The sequence below is a fragment of the Mandrillus leucophaeus genome, unplaced genomic scaffold (assembly GCF_000951045.1).
Source record: "Mandrillus leucophaeus isolate KB7577 unplaced genomic scaffold, Mleu.le_1.0 Scaffold68, whole genome shotgun sequence".
Taxonomy (NCBI): Eukaryota; Metazoa; Chordata; class Mammalia; order Primates; family Cercopithecidae; genus Mandrillus; species Mandrillus leucophaeus.
Genome location: NW_012107363.1, coordinates 3338278 through 3359314, shown reverse-complemented (window position 1 = coordinate 3359314; position 21037 = coordinate 3338278). Strand labels below are relative to the sequence as shown.

The following is a 21037-nucleotide window of genomic DNA, read 5'->3' as shown; positions in this document are numbered from 1 at the left end:
TGAAAACATTAATTTTAGAAATCAAAGGTTAAGCTTAGTACTTCATAATAAGTTAGCAAGAACACATTAAAGCTCTGCAGGCACTGCCAGCAGGACGAAGGGCAAGAGAAGAGTTTCCTGCCAGCAACTCTTACCCCTCCCGGTGCGTCCAGTGCACCAGGTGCCATTACCCCATGATACGATGGCCAGCTTAGCCACTTCCTACTAGGGGCAACAGCTGGAACCTGCAGCCCAGTCTGGTGGTCCCAAGCTGATTTTCTTCCTGCTGTACTGTACAGTGCTGTACTGATGGGCTGCACATATTTGCCTACGCCTCCAAGAGCTTGAAATGGTTGTTACAATGCCCTTTTTCAAGTGTGTCATTAGCATTCGCGGATGGCACAAGCACGATTTCTCAGCTGTCTGAAACAGACACCCCCACCCCTGCGAGGCAGGTAAGAAGGTGTACTCCGCTAATGGTCATTATGAGTCTTCAAATGGGCCATGGAGTTGAGTGACCACAGTGGCCTTTAGCGTGGGAACATTTCCAGGGCAGTGCCCCAGGGAGCACACCTGAGAACATGAGCCAATTCTCTGCTCTTAGTCAAGGTCAGCTGCCTGCTCTTCTTGCACCTTGGCCACCCTCACTGGCTCTCACAGGGCAAACTTATTTATTCCAAGCCTGCAGAAGAGGAGGAGTGCATGAGACACCTCCCAGCTGTCTCCAGGTACCAGCTTCCAAGCTGCCACCTGATACACTACCATCCCCACAACCAGCTTACAGGTATTATGATTAGAAACTCATTCTTCAATAACACACTTGAAAAGGGCATTGTAACAACCATTTCAGGCCCTTGGAGGCGTAGGCAAATATGTGCAGCCCATCAGTACAGCACCGTACAGTACAGCAGGAAGAAAATCAGCTTGGGACCACCAGACTGGGCTGCAGGTTCCAGCTGTTGCTCCCTAGCAGGAAGTGGCTAAGCTCGCCATTGTATCACGGGATAATGGCACCCGGTGCGCTGGACACACCAGGAGGGGTAGGAGTTGCTGGCAGGAAGCTCCAGGCACAAGCCACCGAGAGCTGACCCACCCCTACCGACAGTGCTCCCTGGGCAGGTGCCGCTCTCAGCCCAAGACTGGTTTCACTCCATCAGGTGAACATCCAGAAAACGGGGCAAAACCCAGTACCACACTGTTCCATACTGTTGTCTGTGTATACATGACTGGCCGTCCGAGCCAGAACTGAAGCTTCTCTTATTTGTTTTTATTTTTTTGCAGAGATGGCGTTTCACCATGTTGCCCAGCCTGGTCTCAAACTCCTGGGCTCAAGTGATCCTCCCGCCTCAGCCAACCAAGTGCTGGGATTGCGGGCGTGAGCCCCGTGCCTGGCCTGAAGCTTCTGAAGTGCAGAACCTGCCTTGCTTTTTATCTCCCTCCAGCTCCTTGAGATGGTGGGTTTCAAAAGAAATTTCTGACAGCAAAAAAACATCCACGCTACTCAAAGCCTGTCATTTTATAGGTCCACGCCGGGGCCTGGGGACTTCCACTTAGGTCCAATTCGATTATCACGTTTCCTTTGTTTTACGAGCTGTTTATCAAATTAACAGAAATTTATAAGTCCCTACCTACTCTGATAGCCGGCTAACTCCAAATCCAGGCTGTACCAGCAGAAAAAGATGTCAGTGAACCCTGTGCCTGACCTGAGGAAACTCTGGACAAGTTACCAGAAAAGGTGAGGGAGCCGGCCTTACCCCCTCACTGTTCAGGATGTGGACCAGGAGGCCATTTCCACATCCCAGGTCCACGAAGGACTGCCTGGCAGTTAGTCCCCTCTCGGCCCTTTCTTCTTCCCACAGAATCTAAGTGAAGAGAAACACATAACAAAGTCAGGTAGTAATTCACTCTATGCAAGAATAATTCAGACACAAACTGGTCAAAGAAAACTCTGAGTGAGAGGAAACTGCAAATTATCTACATTAAATATTCTTTTTTTTTTTGAGATGGAGTCTTGCTCTTGCCACCCAGGCTAGAGTGCAATGACGTGATCTTGGCTCACTGCCACCTCCGCCTCCTGGGTTCAAGCAATTCTCCTGCCTCAGCCTCCCCAGTAGCTGAAACTATGGGCACCTGCCACCAAGCCCAACTGACTTTTGTATTTTTAGTAGAGACGGGGTTTCACCATGTTGGCCAGGCTGGTCTCAAACCCCTGACCTCAAGTGATCCGCCCGCCTCAGCCTCCCAAAGTGCTGGGATTATAGGCGTTGAGCCACTGAACCCAGCTTACTCTAAACATTCTTATAGATAAGTAAACCAAGATGATTAAATCAGAGGGCATGTCCAAATGTAGCCAGCTAGCGAGCCAGCTGAGGAAAGGGCTAGAAGGTTCTAGGCCAGGGCTGGAAGACACGTGCTCCTCAGTGCTTCCCTGTGCCAGACGGTGCCTCCACGATGACTGCTTAGTGTGGACATACAGTTCCGCCTGCAGGTCAAGTTTGAACCCGAGGTCAAGTTTCAACCCAAACTTGTTCTAGACACATCAAAAGGACCATATGAAGTCAAACTGTTACGTGGGTAACCAACCTTGGCCAGCAGAACTGTGAGCACCGGCTGTTACGGATTCGGAAAATGTCCTTCACTACTGGGAACATCTGCCTGTAGCAACCTCCACCCGCTCCAGAGAAGCTACGGTTGTGCACATCCTTACCAGCAGGTATGCCGCGATAGCCACATCTTCATACACGAACTTCTCAGGATCAGTGACTTCAGGCCACACCTAAAACAGTTTCAAGAGCAAATGTAAATTGTTCGGTTTTTCCACCACCATTTCCCAATACTTAAGTATCTCTATAAAGTATAAATCAAACTGGACTAATCGTGCATTAAAATAGGAAATACAAGCTCAAAGGCAGGAATTCACAACTGGTTTCTTACAATAAAAGATTTCCATAAAGAAACAAGGCATGCCAAGAACACTACAATCCACAGCAAGATTTCACAATCAACAGAGTGCACCTAAGGCGCTGAGCTGAGACAGTGGACACAGGAAACGCTCAGCTACACGGTGCTCACTGGCTATGCAGATGAGGGCAATGAACAAGGAAACGAGGGGCGGGAGTGAAACTAGGGCAGGGAAAGCCGCGAGCCACGGACTAGGAGACCAGTGCTCCAGCCCCTGGTCCATCAGTGGCTGCTGCCGCCCTACCTGTCAAACAGGAATAACGCCCATGCCTCAACTAACACACAGGATAATCAAGGTGCTCTGAAAACTGTAAAGCACTAGCTGTGCAAAACTGAGCTCTCATTATTAAAAGCAGTCATGTTCAGAACTGGCATTAGGCAAAAGAGGAAAAACCAATGGCCAATGTTAAAAGTTGAAATTTGTATTTCCAGTCATAGTGCCTTAGACAATCCAGATGAACCGTCTCACTAGAAACAATTTCAAAAGCTGGAAAAACAAAAAGTATCTTCTGGATGGTACTAAATAGCTAACAAGACGGCAAAGGGCCACAAGGCCAGGATGCAGGAGGGAGCCCAGCCTCAGTCAGCCAACCCCCGCAACCCACAGGTGCTTCAGCAATAATGAAAGGTCACAGCTTTAAGCCTGCGACTTTTGGGGTGCTTTTGTTACAGAGCAAGAGGTGACTGATTAAAAAAATACATGGAAGCCGGGCACAGTTGCTCATGTCTGTAATCCCAGCACTTTGGGAGGCCAAAGCAGGCGGATCACTTGAGCCCAGGAGTTTGAGACCAGCCTGGGAAACATAGCAAAACTTTGTGTCTACAAAAAATACAAAAAATTAGCCAGGCATGGTAGCATGCGCCTGTGGTCCCAGCGACCAGGGAAGTTGAGCTGGGAGAATCGCTTGAGCCCGGGAGGTTGAGTCTGCAGTGGGTGCACCACTGCACTCCAGCCTAGGTGACAGAGTGAGATCCTGTCTCAAAAACAAAACACAAACAGAAAACCATGGAAATGACAAATTGTGGTTACTCCTCGGAGGGGGAGGAAGATGGGAACTTGGAAGAATATTAAGTAGCTTTGACTCTACCAGCAATGCTTTCTTTCTGCCTTAAGCTGGGCATACATACACAGATGTTTCTTGTTATGCTGTTTTCACGTCTCAGAAAGTTTAAGCGCATGTTATCATGAAATGTGTCTCCTTTTGGGAACTGCTCCTTTGTACTTTAACTTTTCATATATTTTCTTAAAATATCTTTAGGTTTATACAAACAACTATGGTAATTTAGCCATTTTTTTTCAAGGTTCCATTACTTTTCAATTAAATATTTCCCTTTAGGTCTCTTGAAAATAAATAATATACAAGATCAATACTTTTCCATTATGTATCTATGTTTTTGTTGTGTGCACCCCTAAGTACGTCAGAGTACAGCCTGCAACAGGAAAAACAATTTTACCTGGCAAAGTTTGATTATTTTACCTCATTTCAGTTAAGGGGGAGTGGAGCACGGTGGCTCACGCCTGTAATATTAGCACTTTGGGAGGCCGAAACAGGTGAAATGCCCGAGCTCAGGAGTTCGAGACCAGTCTGGGCAACATGGTGAAGCCTCATCTCTAATAAAACTACAAAACATTAGCCAGGCGTGGTGGCATGTGCCTGTAGTCCCAGCTACTCAAGAGGCTGAGGCAGGAGGATCTCTTGAACCCGGGAGGCGGAGGCTGCAGTGAGCCAAGATGACGCCACTTCACTCTGGCCCTTTTTTTTTGGGCAACAGAGCAAGACTCTGTCACAAAAAAAAAAAAAAACCCAAAACCATGAAGGGGGAAAAGTCACAGACACTCTCCACCAAAATTACCTTAACCATTTCCTTATACTTCTCTTTAAGTTCCTGGTAAGCCTTGCTATACTTCATAATGGAGACGAGGGAAAGGGTGCTTTTAAAGTCACTCTTCTTGTTCTCTACAGACCACTTGGCCAACTTGGCCAGCAACTCTTCTCCAAGCCACGTGGGTTTGGGATACACAATTCCATCTGAATGCCATCTTTCTGGACAGAAAATTAAAACAGATATGAACCTTTAAAAATAAGAGAAATATGAATAAGCACAGATATGTTTAATTCTTATTTTAAAATTATCTATTTACCTAATGAAGAGAACAGAAGCTAAGACATCTATAATTATATTACCAAAAACATAAAAGGAACTAGAACTAGTTACAGAACTTTCATCTAATAGAGAAAAACATGTAAAAAGCACAGAGAATCCTCTTTTCTTGCAAACTTTGTTAAGAACATACTTACACACCCGGGAAGCCCCTGAGGCAGCCGAACAAATAAAGGACTCTCGCCTGCTGCTTCATGCACAAGAAGCCAGAGTCTAAGCGTCCGAGGATCTTCCTAACATTTCTTTACGCATTTTCACACGTGCAACTCAAATGAGTACACTGGCTCACTGAATGCTACTTGCCAGACAGTGAAGTGCTCAGCCACAGGCCGCTGTGCATTTTGCTGGCTTATTTTGCCTTTCACATGTCTTCTGCCATCAGAAGGTCACGAGGGCAGGGCTTCTGTCTGTCTAGCTCACTGCTCCGCCCCCCAGTCCCAGCAGTGCTGACACACGGCAGGCACTGTTCATGGATGCATTCAATACATGAGTAAAAGCTCACAATCCTTGGGAGGACTGGCGGGACAGACACGAACCCAGATAACAATACACTGCCCAAGGGCTGCATTTGGGGCAGCATAAGGAAGGGGAGGGCATTAAGTTTGCTGGGCAGATGAGAGAAAGCTACCATAAAAGCGTCATTCAATGGACATTCCTGAGAACAAGCAGACCCAGCCACTGGGTGAGCGGGGAAGAGCCGGAGGGCCTGACAGGAGCGCTGAGGGCGCAGCAGCAGCACGGCCCTGGTGCAGGGACAATGGCCTGTGGTCCATCTGGTGAGCGCTGTGGTGTCCAGGTTTTCTGCCGCCACGGTGCCTCAGAGGGACACAAGTCACTTCCAGAACATTCTCCAGAGAGTGACCCCAGAGTGGGTCTGAACCTTTCCCCTGGCCCAATTCCTTCCTCGGGACTGTGAGGTCTGTCCCGCTCAGTCAGAAGCGTTCCTGCTGGGCCTGATGCTAACTTTGGTGGCCCCTGCGCACTGCAGACAGATTTTGCCCAAGGGGCACTCCTCGCTCTTCCCTGGGCCTCGTGCTCTTCCCCAGGGTCCCCCAGAGGTCCACATGGCCTCCTCCTTCATCCACCTCTCTTCCATGTCCCTTCTCAGAGGCCTTCCCACATACCTTGGCCACACACTGCCATTTCTAATGAGGGGACACAGTCCTGCTCAGTTGTTTTCCTCCCTTCACCACGTGGTATGGGAGCATATTCTCCACCGCCCCAGGAGACTCGCTTCCCGCTGGGTGCCCAGCCCCAGCACAAGCTGGGCATGTAACAAATGTTGCTGAAAACGCATCGAGCTGCGAGGAAGCACGCACGTCGGCAGTGGAGCCTCTCATTTGTGTTCAACTCAGAAGGCAATACAGCTGGCCCCTCGAGTGTGGCCTGTGCCCAGAGACTGCGAGGAACAGTTGCCTGGTGAGGCTACGACTAGAAATGCCACCCTGGGAAGGCAGGGACAGCAGCCATGTCCTCGGTAGCTCATCAAAGAGCAGTGAAGGTCACTCCAATGCAGCAGGCACATGCCGAGCACCTCCTGCAACCCCGCCCTGCGCCGGGTGCCCACTGCACCCAAGACAGGCACCACCTTCGGGCTAACGGGCACACAGCTCAGCATCGCCGAGCACAAAGGTGCCTGGCACAGGGAAGCCTGGCTTCTCCTAGTGTCTACTGTCCCTCCCCACTCTCCAACAAGGGCATGCTGGCAGGAAGGGACCTCAGGACAGGATCCCCTGACAACTAGGGGCAACCTCTGGATGGTTCTCAAAGGGCTTCATGCTACAGGACCTGAGTGCCCTTTTCAAGCGCGAAGGCTGCAACAGGTCCATGTGAGGCCCAGCCCTGCCACCTCCTCAGAGGCTTAGGAATGATTAAACCCATTTCAAGGTGAGCAGACGGAGGGCCAGGAGGTAGAGCACATACCCAAGACCACACTGCTAGTGGGAAGCCCACACTCTTCTGGCCACACTTCTCTGCCTTCTAGGAAGCCCCAGGCAAACTCATTCCAGTTACTCAGACGTTATCCCCAAGACTGTTTCAGAAAGTACAGGTTGGATGTCGCACTCAGGAAAATATCAATTGACGAGTAATGAATGAATTCACCCCTCCTCTGACTTTTTTGTTTTAAAAATACCAAACAATCAAGGCCAGGCGCGGTGGCTCACGCCTGTAATCCCAGCACTTTGGGAAGCCGAGGCGGGTGGATCATGAGGTCAGGAGATCGAGACCATTTCCTGGCTAACACGGTGAAACCCCGTCTCTACTAAAAATATAAAAAATTAGCTGGGCATGGTGGCAGGCGCTTGTAGTCTCAGCTACTCGGTGGGCTGAGGCAGGAGAATGGCGTGACCCGGGAGGCGGAGGTTGCAGTGAGCCGAGATCGCACCACTGCACTCTAGCCTGAGCGACACAGCTAGACTCCATCTCAAAACAAAACAAAAAGCAGTATGAATTAAATTTCATAATTTCTGTACAGGTCCAAATACCACATGGAATTAAGGGTGCTTATTAAACTGTTGCTTTATAGTAAGTATCACTGAATACTTACTACAGAAGGAAGCATCAACTATTCCCCATTACTAAGTCATAAAAAATAACAAAATAGGCTGGGCATCGTGGCTCATGCCTATAATCCCAGCACTTTGGGAGGCCAAAGCAGGTGGATCACCTGAGGTCAGGAGTTTGAAACCAGCCTGGCCAACATGGCGAAACCCCCTCTCTACTGAAAATACAAAAATTAGCTGGGTGTGGGGGTGGGTGCCTGTAGTCCCAGCTACTCGGGAGACTGAGGCACAAGAATCACTTGAATGCAGGAGGTAGAGGCTGCAGTGAAACGAGGTGGCACCAGTGCACTCCAGCCTGGGCAACAGTGTAAGACCGTCTCAATAATAATAATAATAACAACAATAACAATAAAGGAATTTGAGTGTATTTGACTTCAGAGCTAACACTGAGGGTTGCTGAACATCACAGCCACAGGGAAGGTAGAGATCAGAGACCCCAGCCAGGCTGTGACCACCCAGACTCGAGGCACCAACAGGAAGAGCAACATGGCATGGGCACACGAGCTAGCAACTGCATTCCTACAAACCATAACCACCTCAGAGACAGGACCTTAAGCTCTCTGGCAACCCAGAATCCTTTGGCTACCTAAAGAAATCCTCAATGGAAACCATAAAACTAGGAGTCCACTATCCAGCTCTTACCATTCTTCTTTGCTATGACTGAGCTGAATTTGATATACATTGCTCATCTTAACCTTTAACTTCCCCTCATCATCTTCTTCCAAAGGCAAAAACGTTACAGTTCCATTGAGGACATCTGGAAAGAAAAAGAGAAGAAGGACAAATTACAACTGCCTAGCTACCATCTCATGAGAAGCAGTATTAAAAATAGGGATGAGTCAGGCACGATGCTCTCAATGCCCAGCACTCTACCCACAGTGGCACTCCAGGAGAGGAGCTGTTGCCTTTCATTCACTGCTACAGCCCAGAGCCTAGAATGTGCCAGGCACATGGCAGCCATTCTCAGCAGGTATCTGTTGAAGGACACATGAGCCAGGACCTGAGGGAAGAACCAGCCAACGGGGACTCTGTTGGAACTTGAGAGCTACAATCAGAGAAAACAGGGGACCTCTGCCCTAGATGAACGTCTGCCACAGCCTGACCACAATCTTCGAGTGTGAGCAAGGCACAGAACACTGCTCAGCCATCAGAGGCCAGTTCAGGAAAGTGGACATCAGTCCAGGCCCTCCTAACAACGGCTTTATGTTGTGTGGAGCCCTCGTTGCATGGAGGGACTCCGCAGTCACCTTCCCATTAAAATATAAGCAGAGTGGCATACTCCTTAGCTAAATTTACAGCATTCTGTCAGTTTGTGTGGATACTTAAGGTTTGGCTGTATAAAGTTCTATCTCTAAAATCAATCGTGTTTACCTTTGATATTTAAAAATAATGGCAAACTCTCAGTTTAAGAGGAATATACACTTCACAGGCCAAGTATGAACAACTGCGGTTCACCTTCCACAGCAAATGAAAGAACAAGACCTGCCAAAGGGAAGCAGAGGCTGAAGGGGCTGAGTGGATTCAGATGGAAAGCAAGCAGTGTGGGGCCGAGAAAACTCCGACAACCAGAGTCTACTGCTATGGAATACAGGGTGGCCAGGGAAGTCCTCCCTAATAAGGTGACATTTGAGCAGAGAGCCGAAGGAGGTCGGGGAGTGTGCCATGGGGCACTTAGAGGAAGAGTGTTCCAGACACAGGAGCAGCAACTGCAGAGGCCCTGGGGCAGGCGTGTGCTCAGGTGCCTGGGGAATGGAGGTAAGCGGTGTGGACAAGGTAACAAGTGGTGGCAGGTGAAATCAAAGGGTAACAGGGCCCACCCAGGTCACACAGGGCCTTGCGGTTCACAGAACTACAGTTTTTACTGTGAATGAGACCAGAGAGAAGAGGATTGACACGATGCATCATTCTTTCCATGAATTATCTCATTTAAAAACTGCAAGAGGACTAGGCATGATGGCCCATGCCTGTTGTCCCAGCACTTTGGAAGGCCAAGGTGGGAGGCTCACTTGAAACCAGGAGTTAGAGACCAGACTAAGAAGCATACTAAGACCCTATTTATACAAAAAATAAAGTAAAATAAAACTCACATCTTTATCATCCAGTATTATTTTCCCCATCCTCTGGATCAGGGTTTCTCAGCCTCAGCATCACTGGCATTTGTGGCTGGATAACTCCTTCTTGTTGGGAGTTGTGCTGTGCGCTGTAGGATGTTTACCAGAAGCCCTGGCCCTACCCAGTAGATGTCAGCAGCATCCCCTCCCTCCCTACCCAGTGTGGCAACCCCAAATCTGCTGTCACTGTTGTCACTACACAATGACAAATTTCGATTTTTTAAATGTTTAAATTTTTCACTTTTGTGGGTACATAGCAGATACATATATTCATGGGGTACATGAGATGTTTTGATCCAGGCCTGCAATGTGAACTAATCACATCATGGAGAATAGGGCCTCCATCCCCTCAAACATTTATCCTTTGTGTTACAAACAATCCAATTACACTCTTTTCGTTATTTAAAAATGTACAATCATGGCCGGGCGCAGTGGTTCACGCCTGTAACCCCACTTTGGGAGGCCAAGACGGGCGGATCATGTGAGGTGAGGAGTTCAAGACCAGCCTGGCCACAGATTCCTTCCCAGAACCTCCAAATAAGAGCCCAGCCGGCAGGCTGTTTGATTTTGGCCTTGTGAGAGAGACCCGGAGCTGAGAAACCAGCAGAGCCAACAGGGATTCCTGACCTACAGAACTGAAACAATCAATTTTTTATACTGACCAATAAATTTACAGTAATTTGTTACAGTGGCAATAGGAAACACGCACTGCTGAATAAAGTTTGAGGTAAGAGTGGCTGAGGCTAACTGTCAAGGTCACGGGCAGTAAAAACAAATGCGAGAGATTTAACAAACGCTGAGGACTAGTAGGTTCCCATCCATCCAGTAATTATGCTCTTTCTCAGTTTCTTGTCTCAGCATAAATAGCTCCCTTTATGTTGGGGAAAAGGCTTTTGGGGTGCCTGTATAATTGGCCATAAAAATATGAGACAATAAGTTGTGGAAAGCCACAAGAGGCCTCTGAGGAGGAAAGCCTTCTGATTGCCACGATGTTCCCATGCTCTGAGCGAGACCTACTGTCTTATCTACAAACGCTGTGTTCAAGGAGAAAGACACTCCTTTGAAGCACTGAAATGCGGCCAGACATGCAGGCTCCTAGTTAACCCCGCTCCCACTAGTTACTCTCCGATAAGTTAAAGATATGCTGTATGAGCACAAAGAAGATTCATTTAAATCGCCACTACTATGACGCACTGCCTCCCTTTCACCGTTTCGCCCTGAACGTCCGCTTCTTAGATCTAAGTGATTGTACTCAATAAATAGTGTGGAGACCAGAACTTTGGGTCTTTTGCAGCCTCCATTTTGCAATTGGCCCCCTGGCCCCCACTCTTTATGCACTCTTAACCTGTCTCGTCTCATTCCTTCGTCGCCACCGGACTTTGGGTACCCTGCAGATGGTGTTGAGGCTGGTCCCCAACACTTTTACACCTACAGCTTTACCTGCTAAACTCCTAGTTATCACGCAATATCCAGTTAGTCCTTCACTGTCTCTTTAAAGCCTTCCAGACACCAACCCAACCAATTATCCCATCTTCTGAACTAAGGACACACATTTCTATGCGCGCACTCAAAAAACTATCAAACACCTAACAAACTCCCTAGGACATCGCTGAACAACTGGCATAACAAGTACCCTTAGGACCTTTCCATTGACCTGAAGTTCTGTGAATGCTTTTTTTATCTAATCGTATCCGTCTACTATCAAAACACTCTTACCTTGCACGACTATTTCCCTCCTGGGAGCTGTAAGGGGGCAATGTGGGCTAGTTTTCGGGATGACGGTTCTGAGAACCACGTCGAGCTCACGCTGCGCCTCTGGCTGCGATCCCGCCCCGGAGCAGGTGAGGAAGGCCAGCATCTCCGAATTGCCACGGGCGAGACTTCGGGAGAAATCGTCCCAGAGCGAATCCAGATCTGCGGCGGGGAAGTCGCCCTCGTCTCCTTCAGCATGACCGGGGTGCCCGGAGTCCCTCAGGGCCGCCGAGGCGGCTTCCCTCTGTGCCTCCTCTTGCTGGCACTGGCCCTGGGCCTCCTCAAGTTCGCAACATGCCATGCCCTGCTTGGGTTCTGATCGCAGCCTGGGACCCGTGCCCCCTCCGGGCGAACCCTGGCCGGGAACCGGACCCCGCTCCTTCTGCTCCGAGCCTGCGCTCGTCCCTGGGCCGCGGGCCTCGGCGCAGGGCAGGGCAGCGCTCCAGCGGGCCTCCAGGCGGGCGCCGCAAAGCCGTTTGTTGGCCACCTGCGGCCTCTCCAGCCACACCTCCACCGCAGCCCAGAAGCCCCGTGGGAGCACCGCGCCTGGGTCGCGGATGCCTGCTCGGCCCACCTCCGCCATGGCAGCCGGCCGGTGTAGAGCCCTGGAAGCGGCGCGCCGAGATGACGCAGCCCGGTGGCGCGGCCCGTTGACGTCATGGAGGCGGGGTGCTGGGACCTGAAATGAGAATGGCACGGCTGGAGCTCCTTTCCTGTGGACTGTGGAATGTGTGGATGAGGAATTTGACCTTTGTTTTATTCGCTGTGGAGCCATCCAAGGGGCATTGCTGCCTGATAGTAACATGATCTGAGCTGAGTTTTGAGAGAATTCTGGAAGTGGTATAGTTACAGAATCAAACATCAGCCAGCGGGTCTGGAACGCATTGTTCTCAGTACTGATTATCGGTAAAAGTCAGGGAGCCTAAGTTTGTGAGCGTTGAAGATGAGTCCTCTTATGAAAGCTCACTTTTCTCCACTTGGGTTCTGGTTTGCTCTTAGTGCCAGCGTTACAGTCAGTGCCTTCCTAAATCTGAGCGCAGCCATGGCTGTTTCATAAGAATGATGTAACGTTGTCCTACGAGGGATGAAGGTCATCTGTCACCTACTGTAGCAGGAGAAGCGCAGACGAAACTCCTCAGACACCAGATTAAAGAAGGAAGAGGTTTATTCCGGGAGCGTCGGCGGACTTGCGACTTAAGAGCCAAGCTCCCCCAAAAAGAAATTCTTGGCCTTTTTAAAGGCTTACAACTTTAAGGGGTCCACGTGAAAGGGTCGTGATAAATCAAGCAAGCGTGGGAAACATGACTGGGGTCTACATGCATCAGCTAACAACAGAAAGTTTTGCAGTGCTTTTTCATACAGTGTCTGGAATTTACAGGTAACACAAGTAGTTTAGGTCAGGAGTTGATGTTGTTATTATTATTATTTTTAACTCCTAGGGCCAGGTGGTGGTGCCAAGGTTGTCTGGCTATTTATCTTACTTTTTTTGCTTCTTTCTAACTTTTTGCTTTCTTTCCTCCTGTCTTGTGAACTAGGCAAGGTGCGGGGGGAGAGGGCAGCAGGAGTAGTAGTGGTCTCCTTTCTTATCCCCCCTCTTTGAGAATTTCACTAATTAGTGGGAGTTCTCACTTTTATTTTTACTTTCTGAGTCTCTTTGGGAGACAGAGTGACAGTGTTTTATGTAATACACTTACAATGAGGGTTTTAAATTCTCCTATAGCTAGAAACTATTTTCTAAATAAAGACCTAGGATCAAACCTGTGTTAAACCTGTACAGGCACATGTGCCAACTTTGTCATTTCCTAAGCAGGTTACTTCTTTTACTGGGTCTTAAAAGCTTTTTCCCTAGCGAGCAACACAGTATTTCTTAATAATAGAAGTTTTTAAGAGCCAGATGCTTGAACTTGGCGTCTCCTTAGGGAAAGAGTTAAAGTTATCTTGAGGCATTAACTCTTTTGCTTCTCAAGGCCATTGGTCTCTCATGTTAGCCTTTTTATGAACATAACATGAAGAAACGTCTAGGCTGCCGGCAGTGTTTTCAGCCAGCTGAGCAAATAGGTTTTATTTATTTATTTTTTATTATTATTATTTTTTTTGCTAAAGGAGGAGGCTCTGGTAACTTCTGGTTTATATGTTTAAAGACTAATTTAAAGACTTGGAATTGTTGCTGGGCTGGACGGGTCTGGGTTTCCTGACTAGTATGTGTACAGTGGGGACACCTTATATAGGTGTTTCCTGTAGCATGGTTATGGGGGGTAACAACAACAAAACGATGTACAGCATATTTATATCCAGCAAGGATAAAAGAGGTCCTTACCTGGGAAAAAGGTTGAATACAGTGACAGAACAATAGGAAAACAGTATTACAGGAAAACTATTAGTCTTAAGATTTTTAACTACAGTTACTTGCTCGATGAGTCCTCAAGCTTCGGCTGAGCACAGACTAGTCAGCTGCTGGTGTGTGACTAGAGCTAGGCTTGTTGTTTCCTCAGGCTTCAGCCGTGTGTAGACTGGTCAGCCTCCGGAGTGATCAGAGCAGGGCTGTCGTCCCAGCAGCAGCTTGGTCTCGTCTCAGGATCAGCCAGGTTGGATGATCTGCATCCTGCTGGCTGGTCTACTTGTCCTAAACTGCCAGTGTTAACTGACTGTGATGGATCTAAGACACAACACCTGCAACTTTAACAGCAGTGGGAGTGGACAAGATTACAGTATAGGGCCCATCCTATATGGGTCCTAGAAAAATTAGATTTTACTCTCTAACTTAAACAGAGTCACTAGATTTAAAGGGGTATCAGGCTTATAGGCATTTTTATGTATTTAATTATAAACACTTTGAATGGCTATTTCTAAAGTCTGCATTTGCTTTCTTTTTCTTTTTTTTTTTTTTTTGAGATGGAGTCTCGCTGTGTTGCCCAGGCTGGAGTGCAGTGGCCGGATCTCAGCTCACTGCAAGCTCCGCCTCCCGGGTTTACGCCATTCTCCTGCCTCAGCCTCCCGAGTATCTGGGACTATAGGCACCCGCCACCTCTCCTGGCTAGTTTTTGTATTTTTTAGTAGAGATGGGGTTTCACGGTTAGCCAGGATGGTCTCGATCTCCTGACCTTGTGATCCACCCGTCTCGGCCTCCCAAAGTGCTGGGATTACAGGCTTGAGCCACCGCGCCCGGCCTGCATTTGCTTTCTTAAGTTTAATTCCTTTAGTTCTTGGAGGTCACCTTTAATTTGACCTATGATTTGGGGGTGGCCGACCGAAAAAAATCTTATAGGGCAAATACCTAGTTTGTTTGGTGGGGGTGCATCTGACTCGGAGGAGGATCATAGGCAAAATCCTGATTTTATCTTAAATGAATTTCCTGGCAATATTTTTTCAGTAGCTGCTCGAGCGTCTAGTTCGTGTGTTCCACATTTTCGTGAACTTTGCTTCCAATAGGCTGTATGTAACTTCCATTTTATTTTTAACAGTCTTGTTAAATCTTGCAGTATTTCTGGTACAAAGGCTGGCCTATTGTCTGACTTTAAAGTTAGAGGCAGTCTAAACCTGGGGATAATGTCTTTTAATAGTACTTTAGTCACTTCTTGTACTTTTTCTGTCCTGGTGGGGAAAACTTTAACTTACCCTGATGTAGCAATAGCCTCCAGCACGGGGCAGTTCTGTGAAGTCTGTAAGCAAGTTTTCACAAGGAATGGCTCTTTCTCCTGTTTAAGTTTCTTAGAGGAGGGGTTCTTTTTCTTCCCTCCCTTTGTAACTCTATCTAGTGGCTTAGCCATCAGTAAGAAATTGGAATCCAGATGTGGCAGAATCCTGCTGCTTTTAACTTCTAATGTGACCAGGGCCTCCTGGGAGCCTAATGAGAAGGTGCCTAGTCTGCCCTAGTCTTTACATTCTTTAGCTCCTGCCAGCCTGATCAGATCAGTATTTGGTTCCTCCAAGGTACAGCAGTCCTTGGCCTCTTTGTCTTGCAGCCTTGGCTCTTTCCTTTATTGCCTTCTGAACACTCACCCTTCTAGTGTCCCTTCTTTTTGTATCTCACACATTATTCTCTCTCTAGCCTTGTCTGGCTCTTGAATCCTTGCCTAACTTGACTTCTTCCACGTCTACATCTGCGTCCACATCCTCTCACATTGCTAATCTCTCTTTTTATAAGAGCTGTTGCTAACAGATTGACTTTTTTTCTGAAGTCTTTAATTTATTTTTCTTTTTCCTTCCTAAGTTCTCCTGTTCCTATGGCCAACAGGCAGGGCCGCGCAATGGCATGGGCACTGCTGTCTGTCTCTCCTGTTTTCTTCTGATTCTCTTTTTTACACTTACTTTTAGTCTTTCTTTTTGTTTTGCTCTTCTCTTGACACCGGTCTCTAGCCTCCTCTTTTTTTCTAGATAGCGCTGGGCTGGGGAGAGGGATTTAACCTTTGGCGTTTCTACCTGCCACGCTTGTTGCTTTTGCTCTTTCCTGTTTTGTTCCTTGGTCACAGTTAATATACACCTTGGTGGCCAGTTTTATAGACTGGGTGATATTCATGCCTGCAGCTTCTGCTTGATGTTACCCTGGGCTTTCTTTGCAAATGAAGTATTCACTATATGCTGATTTTATTTTATTTTATTTTATTTTATTTTGAGACAGAGTCTCGCTCTGTTGCCCAGGCTGGAGTGCAGTGGCACAATCTCAGCTCACTGCCAGCTCCACCTCCTAGGTTCATGCCATTCTCCTGCCTCAGCCTCCCGAGTAGCTAGAACTACAGGCACCTGCCACCACGCCCGGCTAATTTTTGTGTGTTTTGTTAGTGGAGACGGGGTTTCACCGTGTTAGCCAGGATGGTCTCAATCTCCTGACCTTGTGATCTGCCTGCCTCGGCCTCCCAAAATGCTGGGATTATAGGTGTGAGCCACCAGCCTCGGGGCTAAATGGGTTATAAAGCCAGAATGCTTTACAGAGTCTCTTATAAAACTGACTTAGGTTCTTGTCAGCTCCTTGAAGCACTTCTGAAATCTTTTGTATATTAATTGCTTTTTTTCTACCAACTCTTAGCCTCTGCAGAAGTGCCTCTTGGTACCGCTGCAAACACCGAGTCTGAGTTGCGTTCTCTGGGTCTTTTTTCCCCTTTTTCCTAGAGTTTAACAGGACCTTTATATATACATATAATTCTCCAAGCACTTGGAGGGTTAAACAGGCATACCGAGAGTCAGTGTAAATATTTAGTCTTACCTTCACTGAGTTCTAAGGCCCGAATTAAAGCAATGAGCTCAGCTTAACAGCAGTGTCCAGGGTTATCGCCACATATCCTGCACGTCTCTGTCCTTGTGGGTTGATGAAGCTGCTCCTGTCCGCATATAGCTCCCAGTCTACCGATGCCCAAGGCTGGTCCCGGAGGTCAGGTCTGCTTGAGTCCAACACCTGTATACAGTCATGCTTGACAGGGCTCTAGCTGCCGGGAGCAAGGTGGTGGGTTCAGTGTGTTTCCAGTTTAGTAGATCAATGGTTGAAAAGGGCTGAGAGATGAAAGTCTGCCACCCCACCCCCCGATGTGGGCTTGGTCATTATAATAGACAGGTCCCCACGTCTCCCTGAGAGGCATCTGCATAGCTCGAGCAAGACCAGATCTGAGAGGGTCCACTTGTCCACTTGACTATCTTGACTTCCTTACTTGGCCTCTCGAGACTCCGATCCTCCCCTTCTAGGTGAAACCTGGGGCGTATTAGCTCCTGAATCTCATTTCTTGGGGGGCTGTTGGCCTTGGTAAAGGAGGGTAGGCTGGGACATATGGAGAAAGAATTTCTGTTATCTCTAGCGGCTCCTGCAAAACTGGCTTCTCTTGCTGTTTCTAGGACTCCCTTGTTTAACTCTGTGTCTGCTGGTGAAGCTGCTCTTACTTTCACTTTTAGCTTTTTTGCAATAAGCTGTTAAACAGGGCTAAATTTATGCCGATTTTTGTCTATATTATATTTAACCACAAATCAATATAAAGGAATTGATCTAGGTACACTGGCTGTCCTCCAACCCCTGGCACCACCTTAAATACATGGCCAGTTGTTCCCTGTCTATAGTTCCTTCGGTGGACCATCCAACACCAAAAGAGGGCAATTCTAATTCACACAGAGTTCTTAACCTCTGGGAGGTTAACTTAACTCTGTAATCCTCTGCAAAACCTTTCTTAAGGTTCTGTAACATGCATTTTAATAGAGTAAGTTTTGATGATTTGATGACTTTCCTTTTATTTTTCTTCTCGAAATTTTTTTTTAACTCAGTTTCTAGTGGAGTGGGCTTACTTTGTGTTGGACCTATTTTTCTCTCGAGACAAAACAATGTTCACACTACAAGAAGGAAAGGGTAAAAGGTTACTCACTCGTCTAATTCACACTAAATCAAAATCAAAACTAAAACCAAAGTGTCATTAAAGGCATTCGTCAAGCAATTTAAACCAAGTCAAAACCAGAACCAAAACCAAAGTGCCAATAAAGGCACGCCTGTTTATCAAGCAATTCAAGTCAAGTCAAAAACAAAAACCGAAGTGCCAGTACAGGAATGCCGTGGGTGATCAGGCCATGCTTCCACTCAAATGGAGTGGGCAAGTTCCAGAGACCAGTCTTACCAAGTTTCAGATGTCCAGACTTAGGAAAGTGCCAGTTCCTTCCCGGTGTTCAGCCAGTGTGTTGATCCTCTGCGGGGGCCTGCCATGCACTGCTGTGACGAGGCGTTCCACTGGGGCAAATGCCTACCCGACAGCACTCTCAGGATCTGCATCGCTCAAACTGGCCAGAGTCCCCCACAGGGATGCTCTACAGGGCAGGCATAAGCTGCTTAAGGGGCTGCCTTGAACGTCCGTTAATCACCTTGCTTCCCAGTCAGAGAACCAAGAATTGTAGCAGGACGAGCAGCAGACAAAACTCCTCAGACACTGGATTAAAGAAGGAAGAGGTTTATTCAGCCGGGAGCATTGGCAGACTTGTGGCTTAAGAGCCAAGCTCCCTGAAAAAGAAATTCTTGGCCTTTTTAAAGGCAACTTTAAGGGGTTCACGTGAAAGGGTTGTGATAAATCAAGCAAGCATGGGAAACGTGACTGGGGGCTACATGCATCAGCTAACAGAACAGAGAGTTTTACAATGCTTTTTCATACAGTGTCTGGAATTTACAGATAACACAAATAGTTTAGGTCAGGGTTTGATGTTATTATTTTTTTAACTCCTAGGGCCGGGTGGTGGTGCCAAGGTTTTCTGGCTATTTATCTTACTTTTGTTTCTTTCTAACTTACTGCTTTCTCTCTTTCCTCCTGTCTTGTGAACTAGGCAAGGTGTGAGGGGAGGAGGGCAGCAAGAGTAGTAGAGGTCTCCTTCCTTACTACGTGTCCCCAGGAGGAACAAAGAAGGTTGGATACTGCCAATTTAGTCCAACATCATCAGCAGCTGGTCTGCAGAATCTCTAGCGAAATCCAAAAACCTCTAATATTCTTAATTATTTTTGTACATTAATCCCTCCATTGGGATTTTGCCATTCCCTAAAGGATCTCTGTCGGAGTCAGATAAGTGAAAAAATAATTCAAATCATGTGTTTTATTAGAGAGAAAAGCATAGATCAAATGTCGGTAGAATTAAGTAAAAGGCAAATGAGATATATCCTTGCAGACACACCTGCTCACCCTAGCCCATTCAGTGTTTGATCACATACAGTAATTGATTTTTATGCTGTCTTAGTTTTCCAGGGCTTCCATAACAAATTACCATAAGTTTGGTGGCTTAAAACAACACTCATTTATTCTCTCATAGTTCTAAAGGCTCTGAGAATCCATTCGTCTCTCCTAGTTTGCGGTGGTTGCCAGCAATCATTGGCATTCCTTAACCTATGCCTCCAGCGCTTCAATCTCTGCCTCCGTGGTTACGTGGTGTTCTTGTTTCTCCGAATCTCTTTTCTTCTTCTAATGAGGGCAATGTTCATATTGGATTAGGGCCAACCCTAATCCAGTAGGACCTCATAGTGAATGACTGCTGAATGAAACAGTGGCGGAGATGAGGGAGTGTGTCAGGAGAATGGTGCAGATGGCAGAACTATCTCAACTGTTTCCCTGTGGGGAAGCAGGCCCTAGCCAGAGGCTGCTGGGTATAGGGAGCAGGGAGAAAGCTGGAGATACCCAGGCTTAGGCCAAGGACCCACTGCCTGGTGCTGGAAATGGTGTCTACATAGCACTGTCCTATAGGACTTTCTGTAATAATGACAATGTTCTATGTCTGCACTGTCCAATAAAATAGTTACTTTTGGCTACTGACCCGCACTTGAGTGCAGCTAGTGCAACTAGGCAACTGATTAAATTAGATTTATGGGAAATTGAATTTATTTAACTGATAGCCACATGAGGCTAGGGGCTACTGTTGAACAATACAGCACTAGAGACATTCACATGAGAACGCTAAAGCCTCTCCATTCTGAGTCGTCAGCGTGTAAGTGCTGGAAGCTGACTGGAACTCAAGAAGCAGCAGTGAAGGCTCCAGCTGGAAGGCCCTGGCTGCTCTGAGCGCCCTAAGTGGCAGCTCTGGTGTGCTGGTCAGAATGACGGCTCCAGTGGCTTCACAGCAGCCCCCATTACCTTCCAGGGCCTCAGCCAGAAACTCACCTGATGCCAAGACCTTAACAGCATAGAAACCCTTTAAATTGAATATGTTGAGTTTGTAATTTAAAAAAATTCAGGCCAGGCAGGGTGGCTCACACCTGTAATCCCAGCACTTTGGGAGGCCGAGGTGGGTGGATCACGAGGTCAGGAGATCAAGACTATCCTGGCTAACACGGTGAAACGCCGTCTGTACTAAAAATACAAAAAATTAGCCAGGCGTGGTGGTGGATGCCTGTCATCTCAGCTACTCGGGAAGCTGAGGCAGGAGAATGGTGTGAACCCAGGAGGCGGAACTTGCAGTGAGCCAAGATGGCACCACTGCACTCCAGTCTGGGCAACAGAGCAAGACTCCATCTCGAAAAACAAAAAATTTCATTGGCTTATGCTGGTAACATTTGCCGTAGGGACAGCCATTTGTATGTGCATCTTTTACAAAACCGCATTTATGTTCCACAACTCTTTCCCCACACCATTCTCAGCTGCCTACCACTTAATGTGGTATGACTAGGGGAAGTGAGGTGGCTGCTGGGTGGTGGTGACCGTGGCCGAGCTGTGATGGGTCATTCTTGGTGTCGAATCATCACAACCCATTCCCTTCCCAAGGACCTGGTGACTTCTTCCAGCCACTCTTTTGGGAATGTGGAACCAGCCAGGGAGGTGGTGGTGGGAAAGACAGAAGGGATAAAGGCAGACAAATGACCAGAGGGTGGGAGGCAACTTTAGTTTTAACCATGCGTGCAAATAACCACAATGGCCAATGACAGTCAATAGCACCAAGGTCTAAAACTGAGCAGGGAATGGGTGTGCCGAAGGGAGCAGAGTGGGACAGAAGTCAAGATGAACAAGAGAGGGGGTGCGTGGGGCCCTATGGCAGTTCTCCCATGGGTCGTTGTCCACTGAGTTACTGATGACA

At 47.6% G+C, this 21037-nt stretch overlaps 1 protein-coding gene across 1 annotated transcript in view; it reads right to left on the bottom strand.

The window, feature by feature from the left end:
• TRMT44 (tRNA methyltransferase 44 homolog (S. cerevisiae)) overlaps positions 1 to 12153 on the bottom strand; it is a 38977-nt gene extending 26824 nt beyond the window's left edge. Inside the window, exons 1-5 of the mRNA XM_012002193.1 lie at positions 11495 to 12153; positions 8310 to 8424; positions 4795 to 5014; positions 2687 to 2755; positions 1734 to 1841 (exon numbers count right to left, since the gene is read on the bottom strand). Coding sequence (XP_011857583.1) covers positions 1734 to 1841; positions 2687 to 2755; positions 4795 to 5014; positions 8310 to 8424; positions 11495 to 12113 — 1131 coding nt within the window. The 5' untranslated portion in view covers positions 12114 to 12153. The remainder of the gene's footprint in view (positions 1 to 1733; positions 1842 to 2686; positions 2756 to 4794; positions 5015 to 8309; positions 8425 to 11494) is intronic.
• Positions 12154 to 21037: the final 8884 nt, after the last annotated feature.